Source organism: Choloepus didactylus, chromosome 2, assembly GCF_015220235.1.
Source record: "Choloepus didactylus isolate mChoDid1 chromosome 2, mChoDid1.pri, whole genome shotgun sequence".
In the NCBI taxonomy this organism is placed as follows: domain Eukaryota; kingdom Metazoa; phylum Chordata; class Mammalia; order Pilosa; family Megalonychidae; genus Choloepus; species Choloepus didactylus.
In genome coordinates, this window is record NC_051308.1 from 89795538 (window position 1) to 89807953 (window position 12416).

Below are 12416 nucleotides of genomic sequence, written 5' to 3' on the forward strand. Positions count from 1 at the left end.
TGAAAGCTACATTTTAAAAAATTTAGCGTAATGGGTATTAAAAATACAAAAAGGTACACAATACATGGTCCCTGTCCAATATACTTTGAAATAGGAATCATGTTATCTTAAGGCATTGAAAATGATAATTTATTCCAACAGCCCATCAGAGTTATATTAGAAGATAAAAGGTATTTCTTCATTTGCAATAAATATATTAACTAAAAAATAACTTAATTATATGAATGTCAGTACCAGCATGCTTTGAGTATTTTTTTGGAGGGTAGGGGATTTAAGAAATTCAAAAGACAAAGCAAAGCACAATGAATAATATATCCCCCATGTTCCCTCAATCAAGAACTAATTAAAATTAACATTCTGTGATATCTGCTTCCAATATTATATTTTTTAATAAAAATAAATACTTAGCTTAAGATATGGCTTAAGTCCCTTTGACCAGTGGGTGCCACTATGTGCCTTGCCATGTGACAGAGGAGTTCAGGACTGCAGGATCACCTGTTGATGCTTCTATTTGAACATTTTCACAGTTTCAGAACTGCAAGCTTGCAAACTAATAAATCCCCATTGTTAAAAGCCAGTATATTGCATTTGAGCAGCTTTAGAGAATTAAAACAATTTCCTTTTCACAGATTAACTTTCCACATTTAAATACTTGATTCACTAAGAATAATTTTTTTTTCTAGTGTAAGTTAGGGATCTAATTTTATTTTATTCCATTCAAAGGAGTAATTGCCACAATACCATTTATTGAATATCCATCATTTCCTTACTGATGTATGGAACCAATTCTGTCCTATACCAGATTCTCATATATATATATATATATATATATATATAGGTCTGTTTCTGGTATCCTGTTCCAGTGACCAACTTGTATTACAATCAATACCACATTGGTTTGATCACTGTAACTCTGTAGTATATCTTAATATCTGATGCTCTTTTTCAAAATTATCTTAACTGCTTATGTACCTCTACTTGTCCAGATATATTTTAGAATCAGTTTATAAAAATAATTGAAATTTTAGAATTACCAGTCAAGTTACAGATTAATTTGGAGATAAATGACATCTTTTCAAAGTTGAATCTTCCCTCCATGAATCAATACAGTAATTCCACCCCAATTATTTAGGTCTTTTTTCATTTCCTTTAAGAATATTTTATAATTTTTTCATTAAGTTTTTACACAAATTTGTCTCTTCCTTGATATCTGTTGTTTTTGTTGGTATTACAAATGGAATCTTTATTTTCTATTCTTGCTGACAACCTTAACGAAAGTCTTTAAATCTAATAGCTTATCTATTCACTTTCTTAAGTATTTTGCAAATCTTGACAATTTTTTCTGTTTCTTTCCAATCATCATTCTGCATTTCTTTTTTCCTGTTATCTTGCATTGGCCAGATTTTCCAGTATAATGTCAAAGAGCAATGGTCAGAGCTATCATGCTGTAATTGTTTCTGATTTTAAAGGTGATGCATCAGAAATTTCACGATAAAATATAACATAGGATTTTGATAGATAACATTTATCTAGTTAAGTAAGCTTCCTTCTCTTCTCAGTTTACCAGAACTTTATGTGTGTGTGAATATAAAATAGAACTTGAGTTTTTTATCTAATACTTGTTCTATATTTCTTGATATGAAATAATTTCTTCCTCTTTTCACCTCTTTATGAGGTAAATTATATTGATAGATTTTTCTAATGCTGAATCATCCTTGCCAAGGCAGGCAGTGTGATTACATTCCCTACAAGCATTCCATCATGGCCCCACTATGTAGCAAACATGTAATCTGGCCATACTTACCCTATACCAAGGTTCAGAAATGGGATCCCGAATGCCCTGAGCCAATCAGGATAATCCCAGCCCCTTTGCCAAAGTGATTTACTGCAGAGTCTGAACGTAAGCCAGGTCAAGGGCTATCAGTTTATGTCATTTCTCTTACCACCAGGAAAATAGCCCAATTGAAGAGTGAAACCTAGAACTTTTGTTCTAAGTGTAGAAGAACAGAACTTCTCTTCCTGCCACTAGTCATGAACAAATCATGTAGTATTACCTACAATTGCTGCTTATAGCTCCATTGTGACCACGAGTGAAGCCAGCTGAGGATAAAGCTGCCATGGAGAACATCAGAGCTGAGGATTTTACAAAGAAACACCACCAGAACCCAGATCAAACCACCCTTTCAGTGTTCAATCCAGCTGAAAGTTTAGGTTTTGTTTTTCTAGCACCTAAAGCATTTTGACTTACATATTTAATATCTAATATACTGATGGAGTTGATATATTATTTTATGTAGAATTACCATTAATTATAATTTGAAATAAGTGTAATCAAACTAAGTATAAAGGCACATCACATGAAATACTGCAACCATTACACTACACTCTGATGCCCAATAATTCAGTCATTTGTACAATAAGCAATCATTGACAACCTAGTATGTGCCAAATATTGAGGGTAAAATGAGGACCTAGACATAGTCCCTGTTCTCAAAGAACATTGAGACTGATTGTACAAGCAGAGATGCAGACAGAAACATAAGAACCAAAGCAGGAACTCTCTATAAGAACTGAAAGGCTTGATGGTCCTGATCACAGAAAACAAAACCACAGGATTTCTAATTTTCATCTTAAAATGTCTATTATCACTTTATCCCATTTCTCTTAAGGTTTCTATGAGTTAAATACAGTACCTGTATTTGATGGATCCAAAATTAACTGAAGAGATGGCTTATTTGTTTGGTTAGCTGAAACATCTCCAAATGAATTGTCTACTGAAATCTCACTGGAAGATCGAGGATCAACAGAAAGACTGCTTTGCCCTTTTTCAGAGTCTCTCAAAATTTCTTCCATGGCCTTCTCCAGTTGTTCATCACCATTAGAAACTATCTATAGACAAAAAAAGAGAATTCTTTCACTCCTATTTAGTCCTGTTTCACTCCTATTTAGTTCTGGAGCTTGATTTTATTAAAACATTTCATTTCTATAAGAAATTAAAACAAGCAAAATATTTAAATGTAATTATCATTACTGAATACCAAGAATTTACACAATTGCACCTAATTTCACATATATGTAATAGGTTAAAATCCTGAATTATGAAACCAACTCAATTAGAGGAGAATTATTAACTTCATTTCTATAAAGGATTCTTTCCTTAAAAGGATTCTTCATAAAACACTTCAGGCAGTTTCCAAGTACATCTGATCTAAGATCATATTTACAAAGATTTCTTTTTTTTTTTCTTTTTTTTTTTTCCTTTTTGACTTCCAGGAATACATCCTAAAAATCAGATAACCTTAAATTTATGCATTTTCAAGAAAAAAAGAATAACTTTAAACAGAGTGTCCCTTCTGAGTATTACTGAAAAAAGTAATATTTCTTGTTATAACATAAACATATTTCTGATTTCTTCAGAAATTACTTGAACTAGTCACCTAGTATTGTTAATTTCCTTTACATTTACTCATCTTTTGCTTAAAAGCAGGTGGGACATTAAAGCCTAAGTAAATTAATGTCTTACATTAAACATAATGATACTAAAATACAGATATCTGAAAATAAAGCCATCAATCATTTAAATAAAATTACAAAACTATATATTCTCAATGTAATGTAAAATAAGTATTTAATAATCTGACTTTTACAATATATTTTATTAGCTTGATATACTACTACTCTTTGATGCCATAGTTAATATTAAACAAAAGTCTTAAATAATATGTAGCACTTTTGACTAGATTTTCTATTCCTATTTCTAGAGGGTGATTATACAATTCTTGTGGACGTATACTGGTTTTGCTTGATTCTTATCCTTTGACTTAGGAAAGGCAACATAAAAATGAAAGAAAAAAGGATCATATGCAAAAAATATTCAACTGCTAAAAATATAAGGCATATACTTAAAATATATTCAGTCAACTGATTAATCACATACCAGAATGTTAACAACTGACTTAAAACATAAAACCATATGAAATTAAATGAAAGTAAAACATAACCATATAGTTAATGTCTAAATTCCAACAGTGAAAGACCAAAATATAATCCAATAAATTAAATTTACCTAAGACTTGATCATTAAATTTGATTCACCAAACTACTGTCCTTTTTTTCTTTTTTTTTCCCTTTTATACTTCCTTTCTAAAATTCCAGATTAAAAGGTGAAGAATCAAAAGCAAAAAAAAATTTTTAATTCACAAAACAAATAATTAGACTCTGGGTAAATCAAGGTTAGTACATAAGACAAAACTTTGAATTTTACATATCTGCTTGGGATAAGTTTCAACTAACTATTTAAAAAAACAATAATTAAAAATAGTATCACTAGTCGAAAAGAAAAAATTACCTTCAGTTGAGGTTTTTCATCACCTTTTGTAGAAGTATCATCTGCATGCTGAGGAACAAAAACAAACTCTTCACTGTTCCGTGTAGTCACAGAATCAGATGACCCAGTAACCTTCTGTATTGAAGTTCTGACCTCCATTTCAGTTCGGCAAACTTCTCTTCCCACATCCACTTGGTCAAAACTTCAGGAATTAAAAAAAAAAACCATGAACTAATAAAGTACCTGATCAACCCTCTGCCTTTAAAAATGTTTCATATGAAGACGTTTCCTGCTGGCTAGATAATTATCTCCAAACCACCTTCTTGGACTGAGCAACATAATGGAAATGTACTCTTAACCCAGAGTTTGCATACTAAAAGAACCATATTGTTCTCTGGGGGGAAAAAAACATATATCTATATTTCTCCTAGAAATACTGTTTTTTTTGCTGTTTTTAATAAGTAAAGAAAATAATTAAGCATAATATTAGAAATACCTACAGATTCACACATACACACACATAAAATGCATTTATAGAAATTACTTTATTAACTACGTCTAAATGTTTCCAAACACTTATGCCCTCAAGGTCAAATTCTATACCTATAGCTGAGAAGTTAGGATATAGGGGATGATTATGATTACTGAATATTTATACAGATATTTCTTTTTACTTTCTGGTATATTAGAGTAGACTGAAGGAAATACCTAAATCTCTGAACTGTAATCCAGCTGCCTTCATCTCTGATAATGATTGTATAGCCTTTATCTTGTGCCCTTGTTTTCGTAAAAACCTTGTGACTGACCTTCACTTGTATATCTTTTATCCAGTTTTTCAACTTTAGAGTTTTATGATCACTAAAGACAGCCCCTAATGACTCTGGGCTTAAGTCAGCCCAGAACTAACCCATCCCAATTCCAAAGTATCTTGATAAAGAAAACTGGCTCTAAACAAAATGGGCCCACCTGACATGTTTAAGCTATACCTTAAATTTTAACTATAACCATGTTCTTACATATGTTCTGTGACTAAACAAGTAATCAATCTGCGCATGCTCAATAATTAGATCATCTCTAACCTTGTTATCTGAAGCCATCGTGCTCATTATCCTAAAATCTGCTCAACATTTAATACTGTAAAACTATCAGAATTACTGCGTTCAGGGAGATAGATTTTTAGGCCAGTAGGCTCTGATCTCCTGCTTCATCTCTGGCAATAAACTCTCTTTGAAGAGAGATTGGGCATTTGAGTGCATTGGGCTGAGAAGCCACCGCTTTTGATCAGTATCACACCTTAAAATACTTGCTGGGGCTGGGCGAGGGAGCTTTACTGAAGTTGGCTGATTGATACAGAATTTAACACCCTAAGCCATGTGTCTTTTCCAAACACATTACCACTTATCAGCACCAATTTTTTAAATTTTATTTTAAAAAGCTTTCACACTGCATTCACCTAGCAAACAACGTTTCAGCAATCAAATACAGTGTAATTCTGTTTTCTGGACAGGCCTTTACTTACCACAGAAACTCAACACTGTCTATGATTTCCAGAAGTTCATATATTCACACAACTAATCTTAACTGAAGATATATATATATACTATATAACAGACACTGTACTCAGCACTGGGATTACTTAAATGGTAAGATAGACAAGTAGCCTGCTCTCCTGGAGCTCACACTGTAGTAAGGAAACAAGCAAGTAAGTAAATAAGATAATTTCAAATCACTATAAATTCTATGAAAAAAATAAAACAGTTTAATGTGATAAAGAATAACTGTGGGGAGTGCAGGGACAACTTTAAGTAAAGTGACAGGAAAGGACGCTCTAAGGAAATTATTTGAGCTGAAACCTGACAAAAAAAGAGCCAAATAATCTACTCAGTGTGCAACAGGGTAAAATGATGGAGGCAAAGGACAAGCAGGCTGGAACTAAAGAACACGGGACCTTGTAAAACATGGTTAATCTACCGGTCCATGACTAAACTCCCCCCCTAGAAAAAGTCTTCTTTTTTCTTCTTCTAATTAGGTTTTTCTTTTCATTGTTGCATATAATTATGGCTAGAATACCACATTTTGCCATTAGGTGACACTAAAATTAAGTACTCTTCCCAAAAAAGAAAAAATGATTTACCTCCAGCTTCAAGTTACACTTTAAAAAAATTAATTGCTTTCCAAATTTATCAAAAATCATAATTTCCAAGAACATCAAACTAAAGAATAATTATAGCTTATATAATTAATAGCTGGCCACCATTTCTTTCTGTTGGCATGCTAATGCCCTTTCTTTTTAAAATTCTTCAAGCACATTCATTTGTCCTCTAAAGGTTTTTCTCACATCGCCCATTGTATGCTTCTGAAAATACAGTATGTGTTAGAAGCCATGTCTTTACCCTTCCAGGCCACATCACATATCCTCGATTGCCAAAATGCCACACATTTGTGGTGTTCTTTGTGTGGTCTGTACTTCTCCAAGGCCTTGTCACATTGCTACTTCTCCACTTGATTTCTAAATGTTAGAAATTCCCCAAGTTCAAGTTCCGAGCCCTTTTCTGATCTCTTACCACACACTCACTCTAAAAGATATCTCTCATTGCCATCGATTTAAATACCAGCAATATGCTAAAAGTCTCCCAAGTTTCTATCCCAACCCAAATGTCTTTTCTAAGCTCCTTATTCGGACTCCAGCTCTCTACTTGACATTTCCACTTACCATCTTTAAAAAAATGTGACCAGAGTGGAGTTCCTCCTCCAGACTTCCCATTTCAGTAAAAAACACCATCTTCTACCAAGTAACTCAAACAAGAAACCTGGATATTATGCTTAATTCACCCCCATTCCTTACTCCTCACATAGCAAGCCATGTCAACCCCACCTCCAAATTAACCATTCTTAAAGGAAATGAAATAAGACCTGAATAATTGGGGTGGAATTACTATATTGATTCATGGAGGGAAGATTCAACTTTGAAAAGATATCATTTATCTCCATATTATATCTCCAGTTGCCTTCCCAAAATCTGGAAAGACAGGCACATCCAGAAAGATATAGCAACCAAGATCAAGCAGAAGACAAAGGAGCCACAAATCAGCAGGAACACTTAAATGATAGTTTTGACAACTCAGTGGAGGCTGACTATGGAATAGCTTAAGAGTGAGAAACTGCTGGGGAACACAGACTTGGGTGGGTAGAGTGTCCCACACTTTCATTGGTTTTACCCCACCAAGTTCTCAATGTAAAGATTCAAGAAAGATCCTCTCTTGGCTCTATAGTAGTAGAGGAAAAGTAACATTTTTGAAATACACAAGATTCTTCTCCATAACAAAAGCCTACTCTCAGAAGAAAAGATTTTGCCAGAGCCTTATCCCAGCTGGGGAAAGGGAATTCCTTTTATTCCAGCCTCTTTTAGCCTTCCTGTCACACTTCAGGTGTTGGGGGAGAGGGGTAGGGAACATAGCCAATAGGTGTCAGGGCTTCATGGAAATATTGGGAATGCTGCAACCAAAGAAGGAAGTGGCTAGCAGGGGGAAAGCTACATCACTAGAAACAGACTTATGAAGGTCACATCTCTGAGATACAGGTACACTAGAAGTCTGAGATTTAATTGGGAGACAACAGAATGCTACTTCCCACACACATACCTAACCACCACACCAACAGGGCTCCAGTATAACAGTTGATTACAGTTGAAAGAACTGCAAGAGACATTCTCTCTAAGGAGAAGTACTTACAGAAGCCCAAAGTCAAGCAGAGAAAAAAACAAGAACACTAGAGAAATATGAAACCTCTAGCACCTCTAACAAAGCTCAAGTCTGTCAGATCACTGTAAATCTTCACAGTGAAAGAGCAGCTACCTCAGTTCCCATCAGCCAATAAACATGTCTGACTTTCAATAGAAAATTACAAGACATAGCAAAAGGAAAGAAAAAAACACAGCCTGAAAAAAAAAAAAAAAAGGAATCATCAGAACCAGACTCATATAACACAGTTGTTGGAATTAGACAGAGAATTTAAATATTTAAAATAACTACAATTAATATGTTCAGGCTCTAATGGGAAAAGTAGACAACATGCAAGAATATTTGGGTACTATAAGCAGAATACTGGAAACCCTAAGAAAGAAACAAAAGGAAATAGTAGAAATCAAAATCATGCTAATAGAAATGGAAAATATCTTCAGTAGACTCATCAGTAAACAGCCAAGGAAAAAAATCAGTCAACCTAAAGATGGGTCAATAGAAATAACCCAAATTCAAATGCAAAAAAGAAGAAAGAAAAAAAACAGAACAGGAAATCCAAAACCAAAAGGTATAACATATACAGAAGTGGAATACCAGAAGAAGAAAGAGAAAAAAGTAGAAGAAATATCTGAAATAATAGTGTCCAAGAACTTTTCAAAATTAATGACAAACACTAAACTGCAGTTCCCAAAAACCTAGAAACACCAAGAACAATACATTGACGAGATGGAGGACACAAACTAGACACATCATATTCAAACTGCAGAAAAAAGAGACAAAAAGAAAATCTTGAAAGACATCAGAGGAGGGTAGAAAACCCTTACCAATAGAGAAACAAGGAAAAGAATTTCAGCAGATTTCTCATCAGAAACCACAAGGAGATAGTGGAGTGAAATATGTAAAGTGTTGAAAGAAAAAATCTACCAACCTAGAATTCTGTATCCAGTGAAATTATCCTTCAAACATGAAGGAGGAACAAAGACTTTCTCAGATAAACAAAAACTGAAGAAATTCATCATCCACATACCTGCCTTGCAAGAAATGTTAAAAGATGTTCTTCAGGTAGAAGGAAAATTATACAGGTAAAAACCTGAATCTACTTAAAGAAAGGAAGAGTGTCAAAGAAGATATGATCTAAAAGATAATTGTTCAAAGCTATAACAGTAACAATGTATTAAATGATTATAGCATATGAATAAGTTAGATGAATGATAGCAATGTCATAAAGTACAGGAGTGAGGAAGTAGGAATACACTGTTAACACATAGCTGTACTATACACATACATGTTAAACGCAGTCTACTAATATTTGAAAGTGGACTTAGTTTAAAATGTATATTCAGGAGGCGGGGCAAGATGGCAGACTGGTGAGCTGTAAGTTTTAGTTACTCCTCCAGGAAAGTAGGTAAAAAGCCAGGAACTGCGTGGACTGGACACCACAGAGCAATCTGTCTTTGGGCATACTTCATACAACACTCATGAAAATGTCGAACTGCTGAGATCAGCGAAATCTGTAAGTTTTTGCGGCCAGGGGACCCGCGCCCCTCCCTGCCAGGATCAGTCCCGTGGGAGGAGGGGCTGTCAGCTCCGGGAAGGAGAAAGGAGAACTGCAGTGGCAGCCCTTATCGGAAACTCATTCTACTGATCCAAACTCCAACCATAGATAGACTGAGACCAGACACCAGAGAATCTGAGAGCTGCCAGCCCAGCAGAGAGGAGACAGGCATAGAAAAAAAAAAATAACACGAAAAACTCCAAAATAAAAGCAGAGGATTTTTGGAGTTCTGGCGAACACAGAAAAGGGAAGGGCGGAGCTCAGGCCTTGAGGCGCATATGCAAATCCCGAAGAAAAGCTGATCTCTCTGCCCTGTGGACCTTTCCTTAATAGCCCTGGTTGCTTTGTCTATTAGCATTTCAATAACCCATTAGATCTCTGAGGAGGGCCCTGTTTTTATTTGTTTTTTTTTTTTAATCCTTTTTTCTTTTTCTAAAACAATTACTCTAAGAAGCCCAATACAGAAAGCTTCAAAGAATTGCAATTTGAGCACGTCAAGTCAAGAGCAGAACTAAGAGAGCTCTGAGACAAAAGGCAATAATCCAGTGGCTGAGAAAATTCACTAAACACCACAACTTCCCAAGAAAAGGGGGGGGTCCGCTCACAGCCACCATCCTAGTGGACAGGAAACACTCCTGCCCATCGCCAGCCCCATAGCCCAGAGCTGCCCCAGACAACCCAGTGTGACGGAAGTGCTTCAAATAACAGGCACACACCACAAAACTGGGCGTGGACATTAGCCTTCCCTGCAACCTCAGCTGATTGTCCCAGAGCTGGGAAGGTGGAGCAGTGTGAATTAACAAAGCCCCATTCAGCCATCATTTGAGCAGACTGGGAGCCTCCCTACACAGCCCAGCAGCCCAGAACTGCCCTCGGGGGACGGCACTCACCTGTGACATAGCACAGTCATCCCTCAACAGAGGACCCGGGGTGCACAGCCTGGAAGAGGGGCCCACTTGCAAGTCTCAGGAGCCATACGCCAATACCAAAGACTTGTGGGTCAGTGGCAGAGACAAACTGTGGCAGGACTGAACTGAAGGATTAGACTATTGCAGCTGCTTTAAAACTCTAGGATCATCAGGGAGATTTGATTGCTAGGGCCACCCCCCCTCCCCGACTGCCGAGAAACACGCCCCACATACAGGGTAGGCAACACCAACTACACACGTAAGCTTGGTACACCAATTGGGCCCCACAAGACTCACTCCCCCACTCACCAAAAAGGCTAAGCAGGGGAGAACTGGCTTGTGGAGAACAGGTGGCTCGTGGACGCCACCTGCTGGTTAGTTAGAGAAAGTGTACTCCACGAAGCTGTAGATCTGATAAATTAGAGATAAGGACTTCAATAGGTCTACAAACCCTAAAAGAACCCTATCAAGTTCAGCAAATGCCACGAGGCCAAAAACAACAGAAAATTATAAAGCATATGAAAAAACCAGACGATATGGATAACCCAAGCCCAAGCACCCAAATCAAAAGACCAGAAGAGACACAGCATCTAGAGCAGCTACTCAAAGAACTAAAGATGAACAATGAGACCATAGTACGGGAGATAAAGGAAATCAAGAAGACCCTAGAAGAGCATAAAGAAGACATTGCAAGACTAAATAAAAAAATGGATGATCTTATGGAAATTAAAGAAACTGTTGACCAAATTAAAAAGATTCTGGACACTCATAGTACAAGACTAGAGGAAGTTGAACAACAAATCAGTGACCTCGAAGATGACAGAATGGAAAATGAAAGCATAAAAGAAAGAATGGGGAAAAAAATTGAAAAAATCGAAATGGACCTCAGGGATATGATAGATAATATGAAACGTCCAAATATAAGACTCATTGGTGTCCCAGAAGGGGAAGAAAAGGGTAAAGGTCTAGAAAGAGTATTCAAAGAAATTGTTGGGGAAAACTTCCTAAATCTTCTAAACAACATAAATACACAAATCACAAATGCTCAGCGAACTCCAAATAGAATAAATCCAAATAAACCCACTCCGAGACATATACTGATCACACTATCAAACACAGAAGAGAAGGAGCAAGTTCTGAAAGCAGCAAGAGAAAAGCAATTCACCACATACAAAGGAAACACCATAAGACTAAGTAGTGACTACTCAGCAGCCACCATGGAGGCAAGAAGGCACTGGCACGATATATTTAAAATTCTGAGTGAGAAAAATTTCCAGCCAAGAATACTTTATCCAGCAAAGCTCTCCTTCAAATTTGAGGGAGAGATTAAATTTTTCACAGACAAACAAATGCTGAGAGAATTTGCTAACAAGAGACTTGCCCTACTGGAGATACTAAAGGGAGCCCTACAGACAGAGAAACAAAGAAAGGACAGAGAGACTTGGAGAAAGGTTCAGTACTAAAGAGATTCGGTATGGGTACAATAAAGGATATTAATAGACAGAGGGGAAAAATATGACAAACATAAACCAAAGGATAAGATGGCCGATTCAAGAAATGCCTTCACGGTTATAACATTGAATGTAAATGGATTAAACTCCCCAATTAAAAGATATAGATTCGCAGAATGGATCAAAAAAAATGAAACATCAATATGATGCATACAAGAGACTCATCTTAGACACAGGGACACAAAGAAACTGAAAGTGAAAGGATGGAAAAAAATATTTCATGCAAGCTACAGCCAAAAGAAAGCAGGGGTAGCAATATTAATCTCAGATAAAATAGACTTCGAATGCAGGGATGTTTTGAGAGACAAAGAAGGCCACTACGTACTAATAAAAGGGGCAATTCAACAAGAAGAAATAACAATCATAAATGTCTAT

The 12416-nt window shown here is 35.9% G+C and overlaps 1 protein-coding gene across 5 annotated transcripts in view; it reads right to left on the bottom strand.

Moving 5' to 3' along the window:
- RABGAP1L (RAB GTPase activating protein 1 like) overlaps positions 1–12416 on the bottom strand; it is an 891828-nt gene that overhangs the window by 781696 nt on the left and 97716 nt on the right. For all 5 annotated transcript variants that reach the window (XM_037825297.1, XM_037825298.1, XM_037825300.1 and 2 more), the window contains exons 2-3: positions 4349–4529; positions 2694–2889 (exon numbers count right to left, since the gene is read on the bottom strand). In XM_037825297.1, the coding sequence (XP_037681225.1) occupies positions 2694–2889; positions 4349–4486 (334 nt within the window). In that variant the 5' untranslated portion in view covers positions 4487–4529. The remainder of the gene's footprint in view (positions 1–2693; positions 2890–4348; positions 4530–12416) is intronic.